The sequence below is a fragment of the Trachurus trachurus genome, assembly GCF_905171665.1.
Source record: "Trachurus trachurus genome assembly, chromosome: 12".
Lineage (NCBI taxonomy): Eukaryota > Metazoa > Chordata > Actinopteri > Carangiformes > Carangidae > Trachurus > Trachurus trachurus.
Genome location: NC_139908.1, coordinates 1,526,259 through 1,552,843, shown reverse-complemented (window position 1 = coordinate 1,552,843; position 26,585 = coordinate 1,526,259). Strand labels below are relative to the sequence as shown.

General features: G+C 41.7%; 1 protein-coding gene across 1 annotated transcript in view; it reads left to right on the top strand.

Moving 5' to 3' along the window:
* Positions 1–22,868, top strand: part of aebp1a (AE binding protein 1a) — a 43,893-nt gene extending 21,025 nt beyond the window's left edge. Inside the window, exons 2-21 of the mRNA XM_083983610.1 lie at positions 862–1,113; positions 1,204–1,263; positions 2,507–2,563; positions 2,778–2,822; positions 3,323–3,382; positions 3,485–3,544; positions 4,254–4,331; positions 6,047–6,156; positions 8,886–9,025; positions 9,899–9,983; positions 10,088–10,232; positions 12,920–12,999; positions 13,505–13,628; positions 14,794–14,990; positions 15,866–16,039; positions 16,839–16,967; positions 17,976–18,222; positions 19,674–19,813; positions 20,746–20,845; positions 22,265–22,868. Coding sequence (XP_083839736.1) covers positions 862–1,113; positions 1,204–1,263; positions 2,507–2,563; positions 2,778–2,822; positions 3,323–3,382; positions 3,485–3,544; positions 4,254–4,331; positions 6,047–6,156; positions 8,886–9,025; positions 9,899–9,983; positions 10,088–10,232; positions 12,920–12,999; positions 13,505–13,628; positions 14,794–14,990; positions 15,866–16,039; positions 16,839–16,967; positions 17,976–18,222; positions 19,674–19,813; positions 20,746–20,845; positions 22,265–22,839 — 2,858 coding nt within the window. The 3' untranslated portion in view covers positions 22,840–22,868. The remainder of the gene's footprint in view (positions 1–861; positions 1,114–1,203; positions 1,264–2,506; positions 2,564–2,777; positions 2,823–3,322; positions 3,383–3,484; positions 3,545–4,253; positions 4,332–6,046; positions 6,157–8,885; positions 9,026–9,898; positions 9,984–10,087; positions 10,233–12,919; positions 13,000–13,504; positions 13,629–14,793; positions 14,991–15,865; positions 16,040–16,838; positions 16,968–17,975; positions 18,223–19,673; positions 19,814–20,745; positions 20,846–22,264) is intronic.
* The last annotated feature ends 3,717 nt before the right edge of the window (positions 22,869–26,585 follow it).

Sequence of the window (26,585 nt, the reverse complement as noted above, 5' to 3'; positions counted from 1 at the left end):
GTCAAATGCCGCTAACGGGACGAGATCGGTCAAAACGGAGGGTTCAAGCAAAGACGCTTTATTTTGGTTCAAGCTAGCTACATCGAGGGTAGGTTAGCTTCCTATTTCAAAGTAAAAGCACAAATTCTATCATCATGGTTTTCTGTATGTAAAGGGAAACGGGTGTTTTATTTTGTGAAAGTAACCGGAAGTGCGTTTGTCACAACGGCTAGCTTGAGTAGCGCCGAATTCATCCCAACAAAATAGTAAACAGCTGGTATTTAGACAAATTAACGACACACTGCTGATCTAAACGGCTACTTTCTCGCCTAAACATGTTTGAAATGTGGATAAAGTGATATATTTACAGAGTTTAGAGCTAAAATGAAATCAGCTTCTGACTGCTGATTTCAGCTCGGGTAGGAGGCAGGCTAACACTACCACACTAAACACTTCCAGTGTTTGAGCTAAGCTAATTAGCGACTTTAGGTGGAGGCAGGCTAACACTATACACTTCCAGCGTTTGAGCTAAGCTAATTAGCGACTTTAGGTGGAGGCAGGCTAACACTTCCCATAAACTTCCAGCGTTTGAGCTAAGCTAATTAGCGGCTTTAGGTGGAGGCAGGCTAACACTACCCATACACTTCCAGTGTTTGAGCTAAGCTAATTACGGCGATACGGCTCTATCTCCCTTGTTACTGCACGCACAGTGGAAAGGATGGTGTATCTGCTGGTCATGGACTCGGGAGTGAGGCAAGACACGAAAAAAAATGTTGGCGTATCACTTTAAAGAAGCTGCTCTCTCTCTCTCTTTCTCTCTCTTTCATACGTTCACAACCTATAACTGACTGTTGTTGTCATCGTCTTCTTTCACCTCTGCAGCCAGAGCGAAGAAAGCAGCCGAGAGGGATGCCAAGGCCAAGAAGCAGAAAGCTCCTAAACCCACCAAAAAACCAAAACCTCCAAAACCCACCAAGAAACCCAAAGCACCGAAACCCACCAAGAAGCCGAAGGCGCCAAAACCCACCAAGAAAACAAAGGCCATGACGACCGCGGCGCCGAGGACGACGACCCAAGACCCGTCTCTGAGGGAGGAGGAGGAGCGGCTGCTGATGGAGCTGGGATGGGACACACGTACGTCCACCGGGACTCGAAACTGAACAATAAAAGTCTAGTAAAACAACAGACTCACAGCCTTTTAACTGCTGCTCTTTGTCTTTACAGTGATCCGACCTGCAGCCCCTAAAGCAACCGAGTGGGTGGAGCCTGTGGAGCCGGACCTGGGTAAGACCGTCACGGGTCACTGAGCTGCTGTTGGCGCTCGCTCAATAAACTTACACACATAAACTCTGGAGAAAGACAAACTGACCTGTGGCAGTTTAACTCTGTAAACGTGAAAGGAAACACTCCTGCAGGAAATCAGTGTAATAGAAGAAACAATTTCACTCTTAGCCAAACCCAAACTTTAAAGCAGATCTGTGATATTTTTGAAGGAAAAAAAATAATTCATGAACACAAAACAAAAAAATATCAATAATAAACTCAGTAAATTCAGTCTCATTTAGTTTGGTCATAGTCTGTAAATAAAACCGGTGTTGTAGGGAGGAAATGTGTCCGGGCTGCCAGAATTGCGCCTTGCGATGACGTGGCACATCGTGATTGGCCGTGATGACACATTTTCACATAATTATCACCGTTTTGAGTAATCTGGTGTTTGTAAAGTCTATAAAACAAGCATTACTATTTCTGTGTGCATGTTTTTGTAATTAGTTCGTAGCTGTTAGCTTTGTTGCTGCTAGCTAACTGCAGCAGCAAAGCTAACATCAGGACGTCAGCTGTTAAAACCCTCCCGTTGTCGGACACGACATGAAACTACTCCAGTTAGCTCAGTCATGTTGGAACTCAGATATCCGCTGAGTTACTGAGTTATAAGGACACCGCTAACGGCTAACAGCTAGTGGTTAGCCCAGCTAATCTACGATAACCATGACTAATTACAAAAACGTGCACACAGAAATAGTAATGTTTGTTCAATAATGCGTTTTATAGACTTTACAAACATCAGATTAGTCAATCTTGGCAGAGTCTGACTCCGCCCCCTCTAATCCAGATAATCCAAATATGGTCAAAGAGGAGGAGCCTATGTAGAGCATAGGAGTCTATGGAGACTCACTCTAGTGGCCAGGAGAGGAACTGCAGCCGGTGAGGTTGATGCTTGGTTAAAGCATCTACAAAGAACTGTCACTTTGTGTTGATTTTGGCGCCTCCCGTGGACAAAAGTGGTAGCGTTCTGCTGGAATGAAGACTGCATTTCCCATGAGCTCTAGTGCGTATTGTCGTAAAGACGCTTATACCTGGCTCACTCTGGAGCTGGTGGAGACCAAACACTGAGCTCCAACAACAGTCATCCACTACAACCAGCTCAGAGATAAGGACTGAAACTGAAACTTTTAGTATTATGTTCTTGTTTTATTGATCAACGGGTAAAAGTTTTTCAACTGACAGCATCTCCTCTTCTCTCCTACAGACAGGAAGCCGATTAAACCTCTGGCTGAGCCCGATGTCGACTACTGGGACGCCAGACGTACGTTTCACCAGCATCTTCTCTAGTTTATCACAACAAGAAGCTTCAGCTTTAATGTTCTAAGTGAGATAAGAAGACAAAGAAAGAGTCAAAGGGCGTTTTTTTTAGTTTAGATTTTAACATAAAACCGTCATGTGATGATTTTACTTTTACTGCTGATTATTCATCATCTAGATTTTAAAAAGTATAAAAACACAAACTGTTCTTTCTCCAGACGACAAGAAACCCACAACCACCGAGGTTATCATGTACATCCCAGGTAAGTTTAGAGTTTAGAGTTTATTTATTTAGCACACATTTAAATGCAATGGTGCACGGAGGGAACGAAGCCGGTTGGCTTGTACATACAGTAAATTCCACCCCTATAACAAATTACAACAAGACAAATTTCTATGGCTAACAAATAAAAATAGAAAAAAAGGAGATAAAGTGCATACATAATCAATGTTATATGAGCAAAATGAACAGAAATGAGAAAAAAATAAAGAGATAAAGTGCAAAGTGATTCAGTAACAAATAAAAACAATAGATAAGGTACAAAAAATGCATTAATTAAAATCATAAAAAGACAAAGTAAGGATGTGGGATATGGAAAGAGCGGGAAATTCATGATAAGTTGAGATGTGTTTTTAACTGCTTTTTCAAGTTCTCTTCAATAAACTCAATTTAGGATAAACATTAAAATACAAAAGCCATTTTTAAGTAACACTGAATATGTAGTTTTTATCCTGAAGTCTGTGTGTTTTTCTCCTGTTCCAGAGGAAACCACCACGATTCCCTTCGTCGGCCCGTGGTACGAAGAGTACGACTACGCCGACCGTACGTCCCACTCCCAGTTAATTCTGATATTAATAATAATATTACAGATAAATCTCCTGCAGGTCAGTGACTGAGCTGTCGTCTGTGCTTCTCCCTCCACAGTGGCCGCCAAGAAACAGGAGGAAGAGGAGGAGAGAGCTCGAAAGGAAAAGGCAGAAAAAGGTTTTTCATTCTCCCGTTTTTGCTAACATTTCATATTTTTTTCTTGTTGTTATCAAACCAAATGTAAAAGACCAAAAACCAACAATGTGTCTAAATCCAAACCTACCATGTAATCTGTGTCAGACCCCAACAGATGCACTTATTCTTTTGTTTGTCCAAAACCTGCAGAGCTGCAGTTTTAGGAAATTGCTGTGTCATTTGGAAACACTCACAGCAACACAACAGGATAACTGGATCAAATCACATCAGATTTCCAGTTTAAGTTTTCCACTTTAAAACGCACATTTAAAAGCAGTAAACAGCTGAGTAAAGTGTTGAGCTTTCAGGGAATCTGGTGTTGAAAATGTTAAATCTGTGCCCCGAAGCCGAGAGCTACAGATAACGAGGTGGTTTTGGTCTTTTCATAAATGTGTTTACAAGAAGAAACATTTAATAAAAACACCAGAGTTTCCCTTTAAATCCTTTAGTTATTAGTGGAGACAAGAGGAGACTTCCTGTGATGATTAGACTGTAATAAGTGTTTTGTGTGTCAACGACCTTTAAGACAAACTGAACTGAACTGACCCACATTTCATGGAGGAAACACACGAGGAATGTGAATGTGAATGTGACGCTGCACTGTACAGCACATATGGAAGTGTTTTGAACACACACACACGCTGACACACACACACTGACACACACACACTGTTTTCTCATCACGCTGCAGCGGAGCGGCTGAGGAAGAAGTGGGAGGAGGAGGAGGAGGAGAGGCTGAAGCAGATCTCCGTTCCTTCTGAACCGAAAAGTAAGAGACTCGCCTTCATGTTCAAGTTCTGAAGGTAAAGATGGCGGTCACAGTACACTGCAAAAACTCAAATATCTTACCAAGAATATTTGTCTTATTTCTAGTCAAAACAAATCTCATTCTACTTAAACTAAGACTCATCACATTAAAAGCAGCTTGTTTTTAGACACTTTTTACTTCTTTCAAGCAGATTTTCACTTGAAATAAGTAGAAAAATCTGATAGTGGAGCAAGTTTTTCTTTCTTATTATATGAGCACAAAACTTGCTTTCATTGGCAGATTTTTCTACTTATTTCAAGTGAAAATGTGTTTGAAACAAGTGAAAATGATCTAAAAACAAGTTCATTTTTAGGTGATGAGTCTTATTTTAAGTGGAAAGAGATTAGTTTTGACTAGAAATTAGACATTTTGACAAGAAATAAGACAAATATTCTTGGAAAGATTTTGAGTTTTTGCAGTGTGCCTAAACCCAACCAGTGGGACGATTACACTTCTCACTCAAAGTCACAACTCAACTTCTCATTCAGAAATAGGCAAAAATCTGCAAAGTCACAACTCCACTTCCAGGTATGGGTACAAAAATTGCATGTTCTCCTGGTCCTTTTGGGGAAAAGCGGGGAACATAGGACCCTTTTTCTAAAACCCTATGTTCCCCGCTGTGTCCGAACCGGGAACATGCAATTTTTGTAGCTACCCATACCTGGAAGTCGAGTTGTGACTTTTTAGATTTTTGCGTATATTTGAGTGAGAAGTTGAGTTGTGACTTGGAGTGAGAAGTGTAGGCTAATTGTCCCATTGGTTGGGTTTAGGCAATGAAGAAAGGAGTTGGTTAAGTTTAGTAAAAAGACCAAGTAGAGGCTAGACAGGTAGATAGAGAGAGAGTCCAGATAAGTAGAGAGAGTCCATCGACCAGCAACAGCGGGGAACATAGGACCCTTTTTGCTTTTCCCCAAAAGGACCTGGGGAACATGCAATTTTTGTACCCGTACCTGGAAGTGGAGTTGTGACTTTGCAGATTTTTGCCTATTTCTGAATGAGAAGTTGAGTTGTGACTTTGAGTGAGAAGTGTAATCGTCCCACTGGTTGGGTTTAGGCACTCTGCAAAAACTCAAAATCTTTCCAAGGATATTTGTCTTATTTCTTATCAAAATGTCTCATTTCTAGTCAAAACTAAACTCTTACCACTTAAAATAAGACTCATCACCTAAAAATTAACTTGTTTTTAGATCATTTTCACTTGTTTCAAACAAATTTTCACTCGAAATAAGTAGAAAAATCTTTTCAAAAGTTTTTTTGTGCTTGTATTATAAGAAATTAAAACTTGCTCCACTATCAGATTATTTTATGTGAAAATCTGCTTGAAAGAAGTAAAAAGTGTCTAAAACAATCTACTTTTAATGTGATGAGTCTTATTCTAAGTATAATGAGATTTTTTTTTTTGCCTGGAAATAAGACAAATATTCTTGGTAAGTTTTTGAGTTTTTGCAGTGCAGTGAAGAAAGGAGTTGGTTAAGTTTAGTAAAAAGACCAGGTAGAGGCTAGACAGGCCAGATAAGTAGAGAGAGTCCATCGACCAGCAACAGCGGGGAACATAGGACCCTTTATTAGAAAAAGGGTCCTATGTTCCCCGGTCCCATACAGAGTAGGGAACATATAGGTCCCGGGGAACATAGGGATGACCCGGCCGGTGTCTCAGACGAGTGTCGTCCTCACAGAGTGTCCTCCTCTGGGTCTGGAGTCCCACCGGGTGGAGGACGACCAGCTGCTGGCGTCTTCTCAGTCTCACCACGGCTTCGCTGCTCAGAGAGGTCGACTCAACATGCAGGTAGGACACGGGAAGTCAATTCTGTATGTGGTCTGTAACGCCGCATTATGTAATAATGACGCATTATGTAATAATGTAATAAATCTTCTTTATATCAGTGTCATAAATCACTGACCAGCACCCAGGGTGCTCAACCTGGGTGCTCCCTGAGGGGCACGCCACCAGATGCGCTTTTCTCCGTGCCGCTCGGCAGGCGCCTCGGCCCCTCAGATGTGTGTGTGTGTGGGTATGTGTATCATGTGCAGCCCGTATGTGTGTGTCGCCTGTGTGAATGTGTGTGTTAAATCTCGCTCGCGCTCTGTTAAGATGAATAAACAAATCGCTGCAGAGCACGAGCCTGGCACAGAGGTGCGCGCTCTGGCGCATCTGTTAAAGGAAACTGGCTCCGCTCCGCGGCTATTTCGCGTCCGACGTCTTATGTTAAGCACATGTTTTTATTGATATTGTAGCGTCCGACCCAACGTAACTATACAACAGCATAACACAAACTTTATCCGACAGCTCTCACTTCTTCCTCTGCTCCACCTCACTCACTCACTCACCATGCACACAGGACCCTCAAACTCACCTTTCAGTTGTGCAGTATTATTAATAATGAGTATGAATATTAAAATCTGGTGAAAATCAGAGGCAAAATCACTTCCAGCATCATCAGCCCGATGAAATCCCACAGCTCGATCCCCCCCAGCTCGGCCCAGCTGCGGCTCCGGGGGCGGTGATCCCAGCCGCCCCTACCGCTGCTGGAGCAGAGCTGGACCCGGCCTGGAGCTCCAGTCGGACCGTGGTCCATGTCATCCCTCCACAGACGAACATGACCCGGGCGTATTATTGTCGGTGGGCAAGGGGGGAGGGAGAGACGCGGAGCGGTTACCATCCGCGTGGGACCCGCTGTCGGAGGAGACCGCTCTGCTCAGCGGGGAGGTCGAGCAGCGTGTATTATTGTTAATGTTTTTTCTAATTAAGACATCCATTTTGGTGGTTTATTACATAATGCACCAAATTATTACATTTTTTTCATAAAAAAGTGTAACACCCGCAATATGTAATAAGTGATGCAAAATGTAACAACTTATTACAAAATGCGGCAAAGTTTATTACATATTGCGTTCAAGATTTTTATTACAAAATGCGGCAGATTATTACAAAATGCGGCGTTATTACATAATGACGTGAAGATTTATTACATTATTACATAATGCGTCATTATTACATAATGCGGCGTTACATGGTCTAACACAGTCTAACTGCCACTATTAACTCCAGATACAGGCTGACCTATTATAACTTTCAATCAATCAATCAGGCTTTATTTGTACAGCACTTTTCATGCCCACGTCAGCTCAAAGTAAAAACAAGAAACATAAGGGACACATATTGGGAGACACACATAGGCTACATTCACATACACATACACATTCACACAATAATTTTAGAACATTGGATTTTAGAGACATCGAGGAAAACACTATCTTACACTCAATCATTTGCAGTGGGGAAAACACTAGATAAAATGAAGTAAAATAGATAGGTGTAATAGGATAAAATAGAATAAGAATGAATGAATTAAAATAGAATAAAAAGATAATAATGATAAATAAATATATACTGTATATATAAAATAAATAAAATTAAATGTTTTATAACGATACAAATAATAAGATTCAGTTAAGGTAGGTCTTCAGTTTGCTTTTAAAAATGTCCAGATTCTCTGCTCTCCTCAAGTCTTCAGGCAGTCTGCTCCATAGGCCAGCTGGGCCGTAATGATGAAATGAGGCCTCGCCATATGTTTTGTTAGCTACTTTTGGAATAATTTCTCCATCAAACCTATCATACGCCACAGGAATTGCATGAATATAAACTTGAGATATCCAGCATGTGCTTTAGATGTGGTAGCTACAGAAGAGGCTCAGTCCTGCACAAAACTCAACGCATTCTGGCACGATTTCTCTGCCATCATGACAAAACTTCTAGGACTGCATCTCCCACTAGATCCTCAAAGCTGTTTGTTAGGAGACACTACAAATATCGATGCACAATTAAAGGGATACTTCACCAATCATCTACTCACTGTCATGCCAAGGAAGGGTCTGGAGAACTTTCAGAGTCATCAAAACTCTTTAGGAGTTCCAGGGGGGGTCTGGCTGGTGACGGGTTTTCATATAATGGCGGCGGATAGAGCTCACTTCTGATTGGTCCAAAACACACACTATGAAACATCCAGATACCTCCATGTTGAGATGTTCTTCTGTGTTTACATCAAACATCCAATGGTTTACAAATATAAACGAACATCTTGCAGCAAATCTCACGCATGTGCACAAACATCACTGGGAGCTGCTGCTACAACAAGGATAAAAACAGAGATCAACTTCTCCATGTCTTGGCTTCAGGACACTTGGGTCAGTAGGACGAACAGTATGGAGGTATCTGGATGTTTCATAGTGTGTGTTTTGGACAATTCAAAAGTGAACTCTATCCACCGCCATCATATGAAAACCCGTTGAGAGGGGAGAGGAGAAGAGTTTTGATGACTCTCCAAACCCTTCCTTGGCATGACGGTGAGAAGATGATTGGTGAATTATTGATTTTGAGTGAAGTATCCCTTTAAGAAAAGCCCAAAAGAAGTTCCTCACATTGGCCTTGTGTGTTTTTGTTTGTTGGTGGGTGGGTTAAGGAAGGGGTTTGGAGCTGTGTTTCTGTATTTTCATGTATGTCTTGGCGGTGTGCAGGGCTCGGACAACGAGGACGACCTGTATGGCGGCGCCTGGTGCGCCGAGCCCGAGGAGCTGGACCACTGGTTCGAGGTGGACGCGCGTCGAGAGGTGGAGTTCAGCGGAGTCATCACTCAGGGAAAAAACTCAGAGCAGCTGTGAGTCCGTTCAAAACTCCATCCCCCAAAATGCACCAGTTTCAAATGTTATAAGCTCTAATGCTGCGTTCGAGACAACTCGAAACTCTGGTTTTTCCAAACTCCCGCTTGAAAAACTGTAATCGAACACCAGCGATGTTCATCAGAAACACTCATTGTGAAAACTAGTTGCTCCAGAGACTAAAGTTTTAAACTTCACAGTTTTAACTCGTCCTGTGACATAGACTACTGCAGCGCTAACTTTAGTAGAAGAAAACACATGGTTAGTTAACATGAGAGTTTGTTTCCACATCTGGAGACAGATGTTGGTTAGTAAGTTTGACAAAGTTTCATAGTGAGTGAACAGCAGCTAATGCTGACAAAAAACTTACAAATGTCCCCGTTAAGAGAAAGATTAATTGATATCTATGGTTCCAGCATGATTTATTTTGAAGGTCCAGCTTTTCCCTCTTCCGCTCCTGTCTTTTATTTTGAAGGGCTGATCCATGAGGAGATCTAAAAACCGTCTCAGTGTAGTTTTCCATCTCCTCTCTCTCTCAGCTTCTCTCTGGAGCTCTAGTAACAACAGGTCGCTGTCAGCCAATCAGAAGAGAGGAGGAGGCTGATTGGCTGACTGTTTTCTAAAGTGATCCAATAAAAATCAGAGCAGATCTCAGATTAAAACACTCAGATAAACTAAAAATCCTGCTAAGTTGTTGGATGGATGGTGTCGTCCAGGTGGTGAGGGGGCGGGGCTTAGTTGTGACATCACAAAGTGACAGGAAGTCCTGACGGCTGGTTTTAAGGCTCAAGGACAAAAAACAAAACAATGCTCTGTAGAGTTGCAGCTATTTTTTAATAACTAAGAACTAATCAATCTGTTTGTCTTCCCAGTGAGGACTTCGTCTCCGCCTACTTCGTGTCCTTCAGTAACGACAGCCGTGATTGGACCGTGCTGCACGACGGCTACGCTGAGTGGGTGGGTGGAAATACACAAAACACAACAACAACACTGATGCTGTCTGAACCAGGATGTTTCCTCACCTCCTCTGTTCTTCTCCGTGGTGGTCCGTCTCCGTCCAGCTGTTCTATGGAAACGTGGACAAGGACACGCCGGTGATGAACCAGTTCACGACGCCGGTGGTGGCTCGCTACATGCGCATCCTTCCCCAGAGCTGGAACGGCAGCTTGTGTCTCCGCGCCGAGGTCCTGGCCTGTCAGCTGCCCAGTCAGTATCTCCACAGGCTTTATTTATTTATTTATTTGCACATAAAAAATAAAATAAAAAAAACATTACTTATCTCTCATACTAGTAAGAAAGATATGAACACTGCAAAAACTCAAAATCTTTCCAAGAATATTTGGCTTATTTCTTGTCAAAATGTCTCATTTCTAGTCAAAACTAAACTCTTTCCACTTAAAATAAGACTCATCACCTAAAAATCAACTTGTTTTTAGATCATTTTCACTTGTTTCAAACTAATTTTCACTTGAAATAAGTAGAAAAAACTGCCAGTGAAAGCAAGATTGTTGTGCTTGTAATAAAAAAGAAAAACTTGCTCCACTGTCAGATTTTTCTACTTATTTCAAGTGGAAAATTTGCTTGAAAAAAGTTAAAAAGTGTCTAAAAACAAGCTGCTTTTTAAACGTGATGAGTCTTATTTTAAGTATAATTAGATTTATTTTGACTAGAAATGACATTTTCACTAGAAATAAGACAAATATTCTTGGTAAGATTTTGAATTTTTGCAGTGAAAAAGAAATGTGCAGGTGAGGTCTGAAACCCGAAAGGCTTATAACATATATAACAAATAACTGAAGCACAGTCAAGAAATAATAATCACATAGGCTACCTTGTGCAAGGTATAGAAATAACAAAATTAAAAAATAAAAAGACAAAAGAAGAGAACTGGTACAGATGAATTAAGTTCAAGTAAACACTATAAAGGGAAAAGAAAAGAAAAACTAAGTCTCCCACAAGAAGCTTAGTTACAAAAACGTTGTTGTTGAGTTTTCATGTTTCATGGGTTTTTGAAAGGTTCATAATGACCTGATGAGTCACAGCTGGAAGAAAAAACACAACTTTGGCCAAACTCTGAGTGAAGAACGATGACACACAAAAACCCTGTTTCACAACCAGAACCTCAAAACCTCAGTGTTTAACAGAGTTACACAACCACAGACAATCTGCTCAGTGTTTCCATCATCTCCCAAAACAAGCAGCAGAAAGAAACACACTCGGCACTAACTAACTAGTGTTGCAGAACTCAGACCGGTCCTGAGACACATTTTCAATATACTTTAAAGGATAATTACCGTTTTTTTTACAATCTGGACCTTATTTCTATCATAAAATCCGATCATTTCCTCCCCCAGATAACTTTGGGGTCATTCCAAGTGGTTGTGATGAAATGAGCTCCAGCCGAGAGGCGCGTATATCCGTATAATGGATTCTACAGGGCAGCAGAATGCAGCCTCTAAATAACACATTATCTGCAGAGAAACTCCTTCATTTCACCAATATTTAGTTCTGATAGGCTAGTGCTATTCCCCTCTGAGTCCGGGGTTAGCTGTTATCAACATCCGGGGTCTGTAGGTTGACCTACTGACCTCTGACCTGGATGATGTCATCTCTGAGCTCTGAGCGGCTCGTTCTGATAATAATCATTCTGCTTCGGCATTCGGGTCCATTTTTATCTCAACTAGCCGGAGCTTTAGTGAGTCCAGGTTGAGGAGAGGAAGCCTGTGGAAGCTGAACTTCATCCAGCTGCTCATTTTGTTCTGACAAGTCGGAAACACGCAGAAACAAACCGTAGCATTAGTGCTAGCAACAAGCTCAGAGATGACATCATCCAGGTCAGAGGTCAGTAGGTCAACCTACAGACCCCGGATGTTGATAACAGCTAACCCCGGACTCAGAGGGGAATAGCACTAGCCTATCAGAACTAAATATTGGTGAAATGAAGGAGTTTCTCTGCAGATTTTTTTTTTTTTTTTCTGTGGAAAAAAATTGCGGCTTTGAGGGATGGAAACAGCCTTAGCAGCGGAAGCTGTATCCGCTCCTATTCATTGCTGCCGTGGCGATGCGGGGACAGACACAACTACCGCAAAACAGGAGCAATTAAACTGAAAATCTTTAGATTCCTTCTTTTAGACCTAAAATGTTAGGAACATACAGCCCTGAGTTGAATTTGCCCCGAATTGTCCTTTAAAGGGATAGTATCATTTTTTTAAAGTGGGGTTGTATGATCTCCAAATAGCCCCTAAGTACTTTAATTGCAGTAGAAGACTCTCTGCACTCCTCCCGTTAGCAACGCCAGCCCATAATAGCCCTGCCCAGAGATTTACAACATACAGTGTTGTGAACAGACCCAAAGAAACGGCCTATTTTCACGGCCTAAAAGAGGTTTTACCTGAAATAAAATACACAGTTCCATTGTTCACTATAATATAATTTTTTCCAGCCCTTCAAAGTGCAGGAAAAACACAGTTTTTATTTGGACCGAACCAACTGCTGATCGGCGGGCGCTAACCCTGGGCGGAGGGATACGTGAGTTGGTTAGGTCCAAATAAAAACTGTGTTTTTCCTGCACTTTGAAGGGCTGGAAAAAATTATATTATAGCGAACAATGGAACTGTGTATTTTTTTTTTCAGGTAAAACCTCTTTTAGGCCGTGAAAATAGGCCGTTTCTTTGGGTCTGTTCACAACACTGTATGTTGTAAATCTCTGGGCAGGGCTATTATGGGCTGGCGTTGCTAACAGGAGGAGTGCAGAGAGTCTTCTACTGCAATTAAAGTATAGGGGCTATTTGGAGATCATACAACCCCACTTTAAAAAAATGCTACTATCCCTTTAACACACCAACACCGGAGCAGCAGGATCTTCTCACCCGTCACTGTGCTGCTTCTTCCAGGCAGTTACCGCAGCGAGAACGAGGTGACGCCATCGGACGACCTGGACTACAGACACCACAACTACAAGGAGATGAGACAGGTCTGTTGTTTACACTGCAAAAACTCAAAATCTTACCAAGAATATTTGACCTATTTCTAGGCAAAATGTCATTTTCAGTCAAAACAAATCTCATTATACCTAAAATAAGACTCCTTACATAAAAAGTAACTTGTTTTTAGACACTTTTTTTTACTTATTTAAAGCAGATTTTCACTTGAAATAAGTAGAAAAATCTGATAGTGGAGCAAGTTTTTCATTCTTATTACAAGCACAAAAAACTGCTTTCACTGGCAGATTTTTCTACTTATTTCAAGTGAAAATGTGTTTGAAACAAGTGAAAATGATCTAAAAACAAGTTCATTTTTAGGTGATGAGTCTTATTTTAAGTGGAAAGAGTTTAGTTTTGACTAGAAATGAGACGAATATTCTTGGAAAGATTTTGAGTTTTTGCAGTGTAGAGTTTAAAAAAACTAAACTAAACTAAACTAACAAACCAATGATTCTGTAAACAGTCCAACATGACGTCCATGTTTCTCTCGTCCAGATGATGAAGGTGATCAACGAGGAGTGTCCCAACATCACCAGGATCTACAACATCGGTAAAAGCTCCCAGGGCCTGAAGATGTACGCCATGGAGATCTCCGACAACCCCGGAGAGCACGAGTCAGGTACAAAGTTGCTTATTTTTATTTGATTTATTTATTTATTTATTTGATCAGGACAATGCTCATTAATCAACATATCAGTGAAAAGCATCAATATAAATATACCAGCGTTAGCACAGTTGCTTTTCATCCGTTGTCCTAAGGCAGGTATCATAGAAAACACATACAGACATTAGTACACAATTAGATGAAACATGTAGAAATCTTAAAAAAAAAAAAAGTCCCGCTTCACGTCAAAGTTTTTTATTTTGGCCTAGCTGCGCGTGCTTCATGGTTCCCAACCAGATAAAATGAGTCATCATCCGTATGTTTAGGTGCTAAATTAGACAAATTAGAGTGAGACCAACACAAACTCCATTTTTTTCATTTCATTTCGATTTATTTCATTCATGTTTTACATTCTCACATAGTTGCACATAGAGTATTTACATAATGTAGCTACACATAGTCACCATGAATGAAAAGGAGCAGGATGAAGAAAACTTCTAGTAGCTGCCCCTCTCTGTTGTTATAATTACATTGTCTTACTTCAACACCAATATTATTCTGTTTCAAAATATTAAAGATGATGAAACATAGTAATGACAAAAAAACAAACAAAATAGCAGTGGACACCACTCGTCTATCTATCTTTTCTTTTTTCCCTTCTTCTTCTCTTTCGCCTTCTTCTTTTTTGTAGACGCTTATCTTTTCTTTTTTAAACATTTTCTTAAACTGAGACATACTTGTACAACTTTTCAATTCCTTGCTTTGTGAATGCCATAGCTACTTTTACACCTGCAACAGAAATACACATTTGTTTTAAGCTCAACCTTGCAAATGAATGTTTAAAATCAAGCTTCAGTCTGTTTTATCCTCTTCCTCCAATTTAAACAAGCTTTGTAAATGTTCTGGTAATGATCCATGACTCCATCCAACAGGAAACGTTGGCCACAAAGTTTGATTGAGGAGGAAGATGTAAAACAATGCAAGGACCAGAAACTAAATAAAATGGCAAACAAAATATAATATAATAATACAAAGATGTTGGTGATCGGTGGTAATTCCACCTACATTTTCCTCCAACTTCAAAACCGAGCACTTCTTTTCCCATGATGCAATCCTGACAACAGCAGCATCAGGCCAGGTGGAATTTGTTTATAAATGACTGATAATTTTTCGTCTCCAGGTGAACCTGAGTTTCGGTACACGGCTGGTCTCCATGGCAACGAGGCGCTGGGCCGGGAGCTCGTCCTCCTGCTGATGCAGTTCCTCTGTAAAGAGTACAACGACGAGAACCCCCGAGTGCGCCGCCTGGTGGACGGAGTGAGGATACACCTGGTGCCCTCGCTCAACCCCGACGCCTACGAGCTGGCCTACGAGATGGTTAGTCTTTATTTCTAACATATTAAAGGGATAGGTCACCCAAATTGAAGTTTCAGAGTCCTCCGTGGCTTCTCTGAGTTACAGGGGGTCTCGGCGTAGCAGTGCATGTCCATATGACGGTTGCAAATGGATACCAACTGTCTTCTTAACAAAAAGACACACCAAAAAACATCCAAATACCTCCATGCTGCTCGTCTGTAATGTCCCTCTTGTATTGAAGCCCCGACATGAGAAATTGTTCAGAAAAAAATTAAATAAGTCTATATTTCAAGATTGTTTGTAGCAGAAGCTTCGAGAAGCTACAAAACTCTGAAACTTCTCCCAGCCCTTAGTCCACATGAGGGTTAGTAGATAATGAGTGCAATTTCAATTTTGAGTGAACTATTCTTTTAACTCTCTTAAAATGCAGTTCCCCTCTCAGATTATACCCACCCTGCCTTTCCATAAACATATTTTGTACCTCACTCAGAAGAAGGTTATATCTTGCTTTGTACATGATTTGTGCAGTCTTGTGTTTAGATCGGTGAATTTCAGAGTGTGTGCTTTTATGAATAATGCGTTTGTATGCTCAAGATATCCAGTGTTATTGACGATTCTTATTGCTCTTTTTTGTAATGTTCATAACGGCTGTAGGTTGGACTTGTAGGTATTACCCCATATCTCCACACAGTAGCTTAGATATGGAAGTATGAGTGCATTATACAGAATATATAGTCCAGAATGTGTCTTGATTTCCCCAAAATTGCAGTAATCTTTGCTATTTTTGCTTTGACATGATTAATATGTGGTTTCCAGCAGTAGGACACAGGTGGAGGTAACAACACCACCACGACCACAGTCAGACTCCTAACGTGGTCTCGGTCTCTGTCCCTCAGGGCTCGGAGATGGGGAACTGGGCTCTGGGCCACTGGACTGAAGAAGGCTACGACATCTTCCAGAACTTCCCCGACCTGAACAGCGTCCTGTGGGGGGCCGAGGACCGAGGCTGGGTCCCTCGCATCGTCCCCAACCACCACATCCCCCTCCCAGAGAACTTCCTCAACGGCTCCGTGAGTTTGTTTTCTCTCGTCAGTGGACAAAAATTCCCAAACCCTCATGTTACCCCTGGACATTTTTGTCGTCCACCTCTCACACTTTCCCAACTCCCCACGGTCAGATGAAAGGTCACTGGGGCTTGATTTTTGCGAAGGAGGTGTATCTTTGGGTAATCTCTGGATGTCCCGAGTTTCAGAATGAAAGTCCATTTTTTGGACTCGTAATGCATTTTAACAACATCCATGACCCTTCAACCTCCGCCTATGGTTTTTTTTTTATGTATTTTAAGGTTAAAAAAAAAAAAAAAAAATTAACTAACAGATATCACCATGAAACTTCCCAAGTTTATCACTCAGATTGAGACAAATATTTTTTGTATTACAAGTTTTGTCAAATTTTATGTTTAAATATGTAAATGGGGCAATATCTAATGAAATATGCGCAAATTTTCATACATTTCCAGAACTGAAATCTGAACAATGGATAAAGCTACTTTCAAAATTCTTGTTTTATTTTATTGACATATTAGAGTCAGAAGTTTTTCCAGAGGAGGATTCTGGATATCTCTTTTTATCACTCTGTAAATGAGAAAATACTGTCACCAGCCCTAAAAAAAATCAAATTTAGCTTTTTTTGTTTTTGTTTTTTGGAATAAAACGTTGTATGAATGATATATCAACAATCTCCTCTGTAAAAACCTTCAGAATAGAGACAGGAATACAAATTAATAAAATAAAATGAGAAATCATGTGTTTTTGAAATACATGTCAAAAGTGATTTTCATGTTTAGTTCACACTTGGTTTTCCTTTCAGCAACTGGCTGTGGAGACGAAGGCCGTCATCTCCTGGATGCAGCGCACGCCGTTCGTTCTGGGAGCGAATCTGCAGGGAGGAGAGAAACTGGTGGCGTATCCGTTTGACATGCAGCGTCCTCCCATCTCTGTAAGAGTCTGACCGTTCAACCAACACAACTCTTATCTGGGGGGGTATCGTCTCGTTTGTGTTTGTTCTGATTCATGAGCCGTTTGTTTTCACACAGTAACAGTCCCAATCGGTCCAAAGCTGTAAACTAATGCCATGCATGAACCAACTGTTCTCTCATTAGTCAGAAATCTTACCTGGAAGGAGGAAGAGGAGGTTACGCAGGGAAAACAAAGGCCTCAACGGGCCTGAAAATTAAAATCCAACCCGGTCCCAATCACAGCTCCCAAAATTTCAAAATTCCTTATTTTTTCCAGACCCTAATTATCAGACTTCTCGGTAAAAAAAATTCTAATAATTTGTAACATTTGAGTAAATAGATGTGTATCATGAAAATAAATCGTGCAATTTGTCATGTATTGTTTCATTGTTCTGAATTTGTATGCCAGTATGTCACCAAATAATTTCCAGGTGATTGTAGCTAGGTATAATAGTGCACTGCATACAAAATAATTAATGCAAATAACTTCAGATAAGACCAAACCCAGATAAGTATTAAGATAAATATATTACCATACAATAGTTTACATTTTCCATACCTTGTCAGACCTGGAAATGTATAAAATCCAAGTGCAATTTCTGTGTTGTGGTTAAACGCTCCCTGTTTCAGAACAACTGCTCCAAACGAGCCAGGTCGGAATACACCCTTAGATTATACTGCCTTACAAGTTGGTTACAAGTACCAAAAACAACGCCTTGGTTAACTATTGTTGTAGTTAGCATCCCATAGCAGCCAATAACTACACACTATGTGATAGTTTCTACGTGAAAACAACATGTCTACAGGTAGAAGTCGTAATCTTGGACTGAGAGCTCAGGTTTCAGGAAGTTCCACGAAGTTTCTTAGTTGTAATCCGATTGTGTCGCCGATTGGGAATCTGGAAAATCCATCTTCCGAGTTCTACATAAACACACCATCATAATTCATGGCCTCTAACCATTTTTTATTTATTTCCTGCCTACGTGAAGCTCACCGACCACCGGCGCTGGCGGGTGAACACGGAGATGAACGAGGAGACGTGGGCTCGCATCCAGCGGCAGAACGAGGGCGCTCTGAGGGAGACGCCGGACGACGCCATGTTCCGCTGGCTGGCCATGTCCTACGCCCACAGTCACCTGACCATGACGGAGACGCAGCGAGGCGGTTGCCACGGCGACGACCTCACGGCCGGACAGGGCATCATCAACAGAGCCACATGGAAGCCCGTGGTTGGCAGTAAGTCACAGAGAAACTAGATCACACTCTGGTTGGTTCTTCTTGTTGTAGATGTTTGGAGTTTGAATTACAAACTTGTATCTTTATCAATTGATTTCTTAAAGGGATACACCTAATTTTTTTTTTTCGTGTCTTGCCTCACTCCCGAGTCCATGACCAGCAGATAGACACCATCCTTTCCACTGTGCGTGCAGTAACAAGGGAGATAGAGCCGTATCGCCCGTAATTAGCTTAGCTCAAACACTGGAAGTGTATAGGTAGTGTTAGCCTGCCTCCTACCTAAAGTCGCTAATTAGCTTAGCTCAAACACTGGAAGTGTATGGGTAGTGTTAGCCTGCCTCCACCTAAAGTCGCTAATTAGCTTAGCTCAAACGCTGGAAGTGTATGGGTAGTGTTAGCCTGCCTCCACCTAAAGTCGCTAATTAGCTTAGCTCAAACGCTGGAAGTGTATGGGTAGTGTTAGCCTGCCTCCACCTAAAGTCGCTAATTAGCTTAGCTCAAACGCTGGAAGTGTATGGGTAGTGTTAGCCTGCCTCCACCTTAAGTCGCTAATTAGCTTAGCTCAAACGCTGGAAGTGTATGGGTAGTGTTAGCCTGCCTCCACCTAAAGTCGCTAATTAGCTTAGCTCAAACACTGGAAGTGTATGGGTAGTGTTAGCCTGCCTCCACCTAAAGTCGCTAATTAGCTTAGCTCAAACGCTGGAAGTGTATGGGTAGTGTTAGCCTGCCTCCACCTAAAGTCGCTAATTAGCTTAGCTCAAACGCTGGAAGTGTATGGGTAGTGTTAGCCTGCCTCCACCTAAAGTCGCTAATTAGCTTAGCTCAAACGCTGGAAGTGTATGGGTAGTGTTAGCCTGCCTCCACCTAAAGTCGCTAATTAGCTTAGCTCAAACGCTGGAAGTGTATGGGTAGTGTTAGCCTGCCTCCTACCCGGGGTGAAATCAGCAGTCAGAAGCTAATTTCATTTTAGCTCTAAACTCTGTAAATATTTCACTTTATCCACATTTCAAACATGTTTAGTGAGAAAGTAGCCGTTTAGATCAGCAGTGTGTCGTTAATTTGTCTAAATACCAGCTGTTTACTATTTTGTTCGGACGAATTCGGCGCTACTCAAGCTAGCCGTTGTGACCAACGCACTTCCAGTTACGTTCACAAAATAAAACACCCGTTGCCCTTTACATACAGAAAACCATGACGATAGAATTTGTGCTTTTACTTTGAAACAGGAAGCTAACCTACCCTCGATGTAGCTAGCTTGAACCAAAATAAAGCGTCTTTGCTTGAACCCTCCGTTTTGACCGATCTCGTCCCGTTAGCGGGACTTGGGAGTTTTACAGTAATTATTCTCTGGTCGGCATCTATGGGATTAGTAGAAAGATTAGAGAGTTGACCGACCATCTGTCAGTCTTCAGAAGTGGTATGAAGCTGTCGGTGTGTGTGTCCTCCCTCAGGTATGAACGACTTCAGCTACCTGCACACCAACTGCTTCGAGCTCTCCATCTTCTTGGGCTGCGACAAGTTTCCCCACGAGAGCGAGCTGCCTCTGGAGTGGGAGAACAACCGTGAGGCTCTGCTGTCCTTCATGGAGCAGGTGAGAAGCTTTGACCTCCACCGGTCAGGACCGAACGATCGCTCTAGACCAGGTATAACCAAACTATTCCACCATCTCAGTCTTCAGAGAGCTGATTGGTCAAACTGTGTGCTCTCGGTTGGTTGGAACAAAAACTAGCAGCCACACAGTGTTTTGAGGAAACGTTTGGACATACCTGCTCTAGACTGCAAACTGGGTCTTTAAAGTCTTACCTGTATCTGTAGTTTCTGCAAAACTTACCTGAGGGAAACGGACTTGCAACAACACCAAAACTAAGAACCTCAAACAAAAAACTTATCTTCAATTCTTTCTCTACCAAACAAAATACCCAACTAATAACAATTGACATTGTCCCCAATGAAAAACTTAAAGCTGAATGAACAAATGCATCTTACCAACAGTAGAAAGATCGACCATTGCAACCAGAAACTTCAAGCTGTAGGATCAATAGTGTGATTTAAAGGGATTGTTCAAAATTGGGGTAAAATTTAAACTATAATCCCTATAGTCATAGCAGTAGGTTCGTTACCTTTAATTGTCGGTGCAAGCTATTTTTAGAATGGCGGAGCAGAGCCGTGAGCTGCTCAGAGCTACGCTACGGAGGCTCATTATGGGATTTCTTGGTTTCCCTCATCAAACTCATCAAATACACAATCCAACAACTCCACAACGCTCTGGTGGACAAGTTGTGACCTGCACATTCACCACGCTATGAGATAATAACACAACGTTATCAGACAGAGTTGTTTTAGAGGGAAATTCATGTAAACCGCTGATGCACGTTGCCTTCAGGGACAGTTTTTCATCAACAGTCTCTGTATTTACCTCTACAACAACTACTGCTAAGACTATAGGGATTATGGCAATGGGCCAGTTTGCCAAAATGTTGAACTATCCCTTTAAAAGGTGGATTGTGCTGTTTTCCTGTGCAGGTAAATCGAGGCATTAAGGGCGTAGTGAGAGACATGGAGGGGAACCTTCTGGCCAACGCCACCGTGTCCGTGGAGGGAATACGCCACGATGTCAGAACGGGTACATTGGCAGATACTTACCGTGATGTTCATGATCCAGATCCTCACCAACTTTACTTTACTTTATTTGTTTATTATTTAGCTGTGACTGACACATTGCAAAAACTCAAACTCTTACCAAGAATATTTGTCTTATTTCTAGTCAAAACAAATCTCATTCTACTTAAAATAAGACTCATCATCACATTTAAAAAAGCAGCTTGTTTTTAGACACTTTTTACTTCTTTCAAGCAGATTTTCAAATCTGATAGTGGATCAAGTTTTTCTTTCTTATTACAAGCACAAAAAACCTGCTTTCACTGGCAGATTTTTCTACTTATTTCAAGTGAAAATGTTAATTGCTATTGCTACTATTGTATGGAAATATATTCATCTTAATACTTATTTGGTTTGGTTTGGGCTTACACTATTGTACCAAGCTACAATCATACAAATTCAGAATAATGAAAACAAACCATAAATTGCAGGATTTATTTACATGATACACATCTATTTACTCAAATGTCACAAATTATTAGAATTTTTACAGAGACAGAGAAGTCTGGAAAAAGTGGGGAATTTTGAAATGTTAAATGTGTAGGAACCCCGGGGCTTCAACTGCGATTCGGACCAGGTTGGATTTTAATTTTCAGGCCCGTTGAGACCTTTATTTTTCCCGTGTAACCTCCTCTTTCTCCTTCCAAGTAAGATTTCTGACCAATGAGAGAACAGTTGGTTCATGCATGGCATTAAAAAGTTAATTTTTAGGTGATGAGTCTTATTTCAAGTGAAAAGAGATTAGTTTTGACAAGAAATAAGACAAATATTCTTGGTAAGAGTTTGAGTTTTTGCAGTGTGTCAGTCACAGCTACATAGATATATATTTTTTTATAATTCAACGAACCATGTCAGACACATCTGTATAGATATATATATTTTTTATAATTCAACGAATAATGTCAAGCACAACTGTATAGATTTATATTTTTATATTTAAAATTAATCATGTCAATCGCAACTGTACACTGCAAAAAAAAATTCTTGTCAAAATGTCTCATTTCTAGTCAAAACTAATCTCTTTCCACTTAAAATAAGACTCATCACCTAAAAATGAACTTGTTTTTAGATCATTTTCATTTGTTTCAAACAAATTTTCACTTGAAATAAGTAGAAAAATCTGCCAGTGAAAGCAAGTTTTTTTGTGTTTGTAATAAGGAAGAAAAACTTGCTCCACTATCAGATTTGAAAATCAGCTTGAAAGAAGTAAAAAGTGTCTAAAAACAAGCTGCTTTTTAAATGTGACGAGTCTTATTTTAGGTAGAATTAGATTTGTTTTGACTAGAAATAAGACAAATATTCTTGGAAAGATTTTGAGTTTTTGCAGTGCGTGATTAATTAATTGGGAAAAACATACTTACACTCCTCTCGTCCGTCCTTTCAGCTCCGGCCGGCGACTACTGGCGGCTGCTGAACCCCGGCGAGTACCGCGTGACGGCCAAGGCGGACGGCTACACGCCTCAGACGCGGCTGTGCATGGTGGGCTACGACTCGGGGGCCACGCCCTGCAGCTTCACGCTGGCCAAGTCCAACTGGGACCGCATCAAGCAGATCATGGCTCTGAACGGCAAGAGGCCCATCCGACTGGTCACCAAACCCAAGACCACGGCCGCCGCCACCGTCGTCCGCACAACCGCCGCCGTCGCCGTGGAGACGGACCCGCACGCCGAGGCGCAGCGGGCCGAGCGGCTGCGGCGGCTCAGGATCTTGCGGCTGCGGAGGTTGCGTCAGCAGAGGTTACGAGCCGGTCCCACCAGCACCACCACAACGACCACAACCACAACCACGACAACAACAACGACCACAACAACGACGCCGCCGCCAGAGACGGAGAGAACGACCTCGTGGTACGACTCGTGGTTCCCCGTGGACGTCTGGTCGACTGAGAACCCGTTCGACAGCGTCATCTTCGAGTCGGGGCCCACGCAGGATTACCCCTTCGAGTACACCATCGACTGATCGGAGCGCTGCACCACAAAACGCCAACAAAACACACTTTGGTAATTATTTATTATACTCTACTATGCCTTTGGCCAAGCTGCCTTCTCAGTACAAGCAGCGCAGGACTGGAACTCAACACCAGGGTCTATTAGAGAATCTAACACTCACTATTCTTTTAAAAGACAGTTAAAGGACAATTCCGGGCAAATTCAACTCGTGGCAGTATGTTTCTAACATTTCAGGTCTAAAAGAAGGAATCTGAAGGTTTCCAGTTTAATGTCTCCTATTTTGCGGTAGTTGTGTCTGTCCCCGCGTCGCCACGGCAACGATGAATGGGAGCGGATTGAAGTTCTGCTGCTTAGGCTGTTTCCATCCCTCAAAGCCACAGACAGCGTCAGATGGAGACTCAAACATGCACACAGAAGTTTATTTACTTCAACAAGCCGACATGTTTGTAAAACTAAATCTAATTCAAAGTCTGGCGGAGTCGAGACCCAAGTTGACGCTCGGTGTGTTCAGGTGCAGTGGGAAGCTCCCGTTTGTGTCATAAACACAGAAATATCAACTCTTGACTTGCTTGAAGTGTACATTTTTTTCCACAGACAGCGTCAGATGGAGACTCAAACATGCGCCGAGAAGTTTTTTTTTACTTGAAGCACGTAAAGAGTTGATATTCCTGTGTTTCTGACACAAACGGGAGCTTCCCACTGCACCTGAACACACCGAGCGTCAACTGGGTCTCGCGAGAGACTCCGGGAGACTTTGAATTAGATCTAGTTTTACAAACATGTTGACTTGCTTGAAGTAAATAAACTTCTGGGTGCATGTTTGAGTCGCCATCTGACGCTGTCTGTGGAAAAAAATTGCGGCTTTGAGGGATGGAAACAGCCTAAACAGCGGAACTTACATCCACTCCCATTCATCGTTGCTGTGGCGACGCGGGGACAGACACAACTACCGCAAAACAGGAGACATTAAACTGAAAACCTTCAGATTCCTTCTGTTAGACCTAAAATGATAGGAACATACAGCCTGAGTTGAATTCGCCTGGAATTGTTCTTTAAGGCAGTGGTTAATCAATAATCAATCATGTAATCACTAATCATGTAAATCACCAATCAATCATTACTTGTACTGTTTCTCAATGCTTGTAATTATATGTTTTGTTTTTTTCCTGTTTGTTGCTTGTTTGTTAGCTTTTGTTTTCTTGCCTGATGCCATTTCATGTCCTGTCTTGTAATGTCTGATATTGTTTGTGCTAATGTCTTAGCTCTGTGTGCTACTTGCATGTGTTTCTAGCTGTACTTTCCTCTCTTGCTTTCTCTCGCTCTTCTTCCCCCTGTCTGCATGTTATGTCTGCATGCCATGAGCTTTTGTTATGCTGTATGTCAGACTTCTTACCTGTTTTACTTGTTATTATGAGCTTTTACTAGCTAGATTGTTATGTAAGTTGTGTTTTGAAAGTACTTAATTGTTGCCCCTTTTTTTGTCTTTTAGGTTGCCTTTAACATCTGGCCAGGGACAACGGACGAAAACTAGCCTTGTTGGCTAACTCTGGCCCACTTACAGTTTTTCTTTTAACTCTGTTGATTAGTGGTGCACTGTCCCTATGAAATAAACTAATAAATGAAATGAAATTTAGTAGGGGTGGGCAAAAATATCGATACGGCAATATATCGCGATATTTTGTACCGCGATACGATATCGATATTTCGATATATTGATTTTTTTTTTTCAAATAATAAATCATGTTTCAGTTGTAAATCCAGTACGACTTCCCCACCTCTGCTCCGCGAAGTGTCACTGTACTGCTACCTCAGACAGTGTGTTGTTCATGCAGATATGTTGTTGTAACTTGCGCTTGTATAAAATGGCATGGATAATTTGAATTACATTGTTTTGACTCAGTTTGTCCCATGAATTATCACTATCATCTGATAGTAGCCTACATACAACTCGGATTTTAAGATGCATAATGCCTTTTAAATTTTTCAGTGAACTATGTAGAATATCGCAATATATCGCAAAATTTGGATATCGCAATATCATATCGTATCGTGACTCAAGTATCGTGATGCGTGTCGTATCGTATCGTGAGGTCCTTGGCAACGCCCACCCCTAGGGCCCCGAGGGCCACGTCCAGTTTCTGTGTTCAGCTCTTCACGGAGACCTGATGTGGGAGGGAAAGACTCTGCTGAGCAGAGGGAACGAGTCCAACCAGGTTTCTGTTCAGACGAACACAACGACGCAGTACAAACTAAAGGTACTTCTCCATAAGAATCTATATGTTTATGTTTCTGTAATAGCTGCCTCAGTTAAGCTGATTTAATGTAACTGCTGGATGCATCTAATTAAAATGAAGTTATTTTCTAAACCGTCGTCGTCTGTCCTTTGCTTTCTGTTCTGTTCTTGAGTGATTAAAGGGGACATATTATACTTTTCCAGCTGTTTAAAAGGATACGCCAACTTTGTGTCTTGCCTCACTCCCGAGTCCATGACCAGCAGATAGACACCATCCTTTCGACTGTGCGTGCAGTAGCAAGGGAGATAGAGCCGTATCACCCGTAATTAGCTTAGCTCAAACACTGGAAGTGTATGGGTAGTGTTAGCCTGCCTCCACCTAAAGTCGCTAATTAGCTTAGCTCAAACACTGGAAGTGTATGGGTAGTGTTAGCCTCAGAGAAACTCTTCAGCAACTCTAAACGGAAACCGGCGGGCCGATCTTCGTCTCAGAGCTGACAAAACTCTCCGGTAAGGCATCTTGAGCGGTCAAATGCCGCTAACGGGACGAGATCGGTCAAAACGGAGGGTTCAAGCAAAGACGCTTTATTTTGGTTCAAGCTAGCTACATCGAGGGTAGGTTAGCTTCCTGTTTCAAAGTAAAAGCACAAATTCTATCCTCATGGTTTTCTGTATGTAAAGGGCAACGGGTGTTTTATTTTGTGAAAGTAACCGGACGTGCGTTGGTCACAACGGCTAGCTTGAGTAGCGCCGAATTTGTCCCAACAAAATAGTAAACAGCTGGTATTTAGACAAATTAACGACACACTGCTGATCTAAACGGCTACTTTCTCGCCTAAACATGTTTGAAATGTCGATAAAGTGATATATTTACAGAGTTTAGAGCTAAAATGAAATCAGCTTCTGACTGCTGATTTCGGCTCGGGTAGGAGGCAGGCTAACACTACCCATACACTTCCAGTGTTTGAGCTAAGCTAATTAGCGACTTTAGGTGGAGGCAGGCTAACACTACCCATACACTTCGAGCGTTTGAGCTAAGCTAATTAGCGACTTTAGGTAGGAGGCAGGCTAACACTACCTATACACTTCCAGTGTTTGAGCTAAGCTAATTAGCGACTTTAGGTGGAGGCAGGCTAACACTACCCATACACTTCCAGCGTTTGAGCTAAGCTAATTAGCGACTTTAGGTAGGAGGCAGGCTAACACTACCCATACACTTCCAGCGTTTGACCTAAGCTAATTACGGGCGATACGGCTCTATCTCCCTTGTTACTGCACGCACAGTCGAAAGGATGGTGTCTATCTGCTGGTCATGGACTCGGGAGTGAGGCAAGACACGGAAAAAAATGTTGGCGTATCCCTTTAAAGCTACAGTTTAGATTTAGATTAGCCGCCTATGGACTGGTGTTGAAAATTAGCACTTGTGCTAAACACACTCAAGCAAAGCATCTGGTCTGTCCACTGGAACAGTCTTAATTTGTGATGTCCATATCAAATAAATAAACATAACATAACATAAGCTG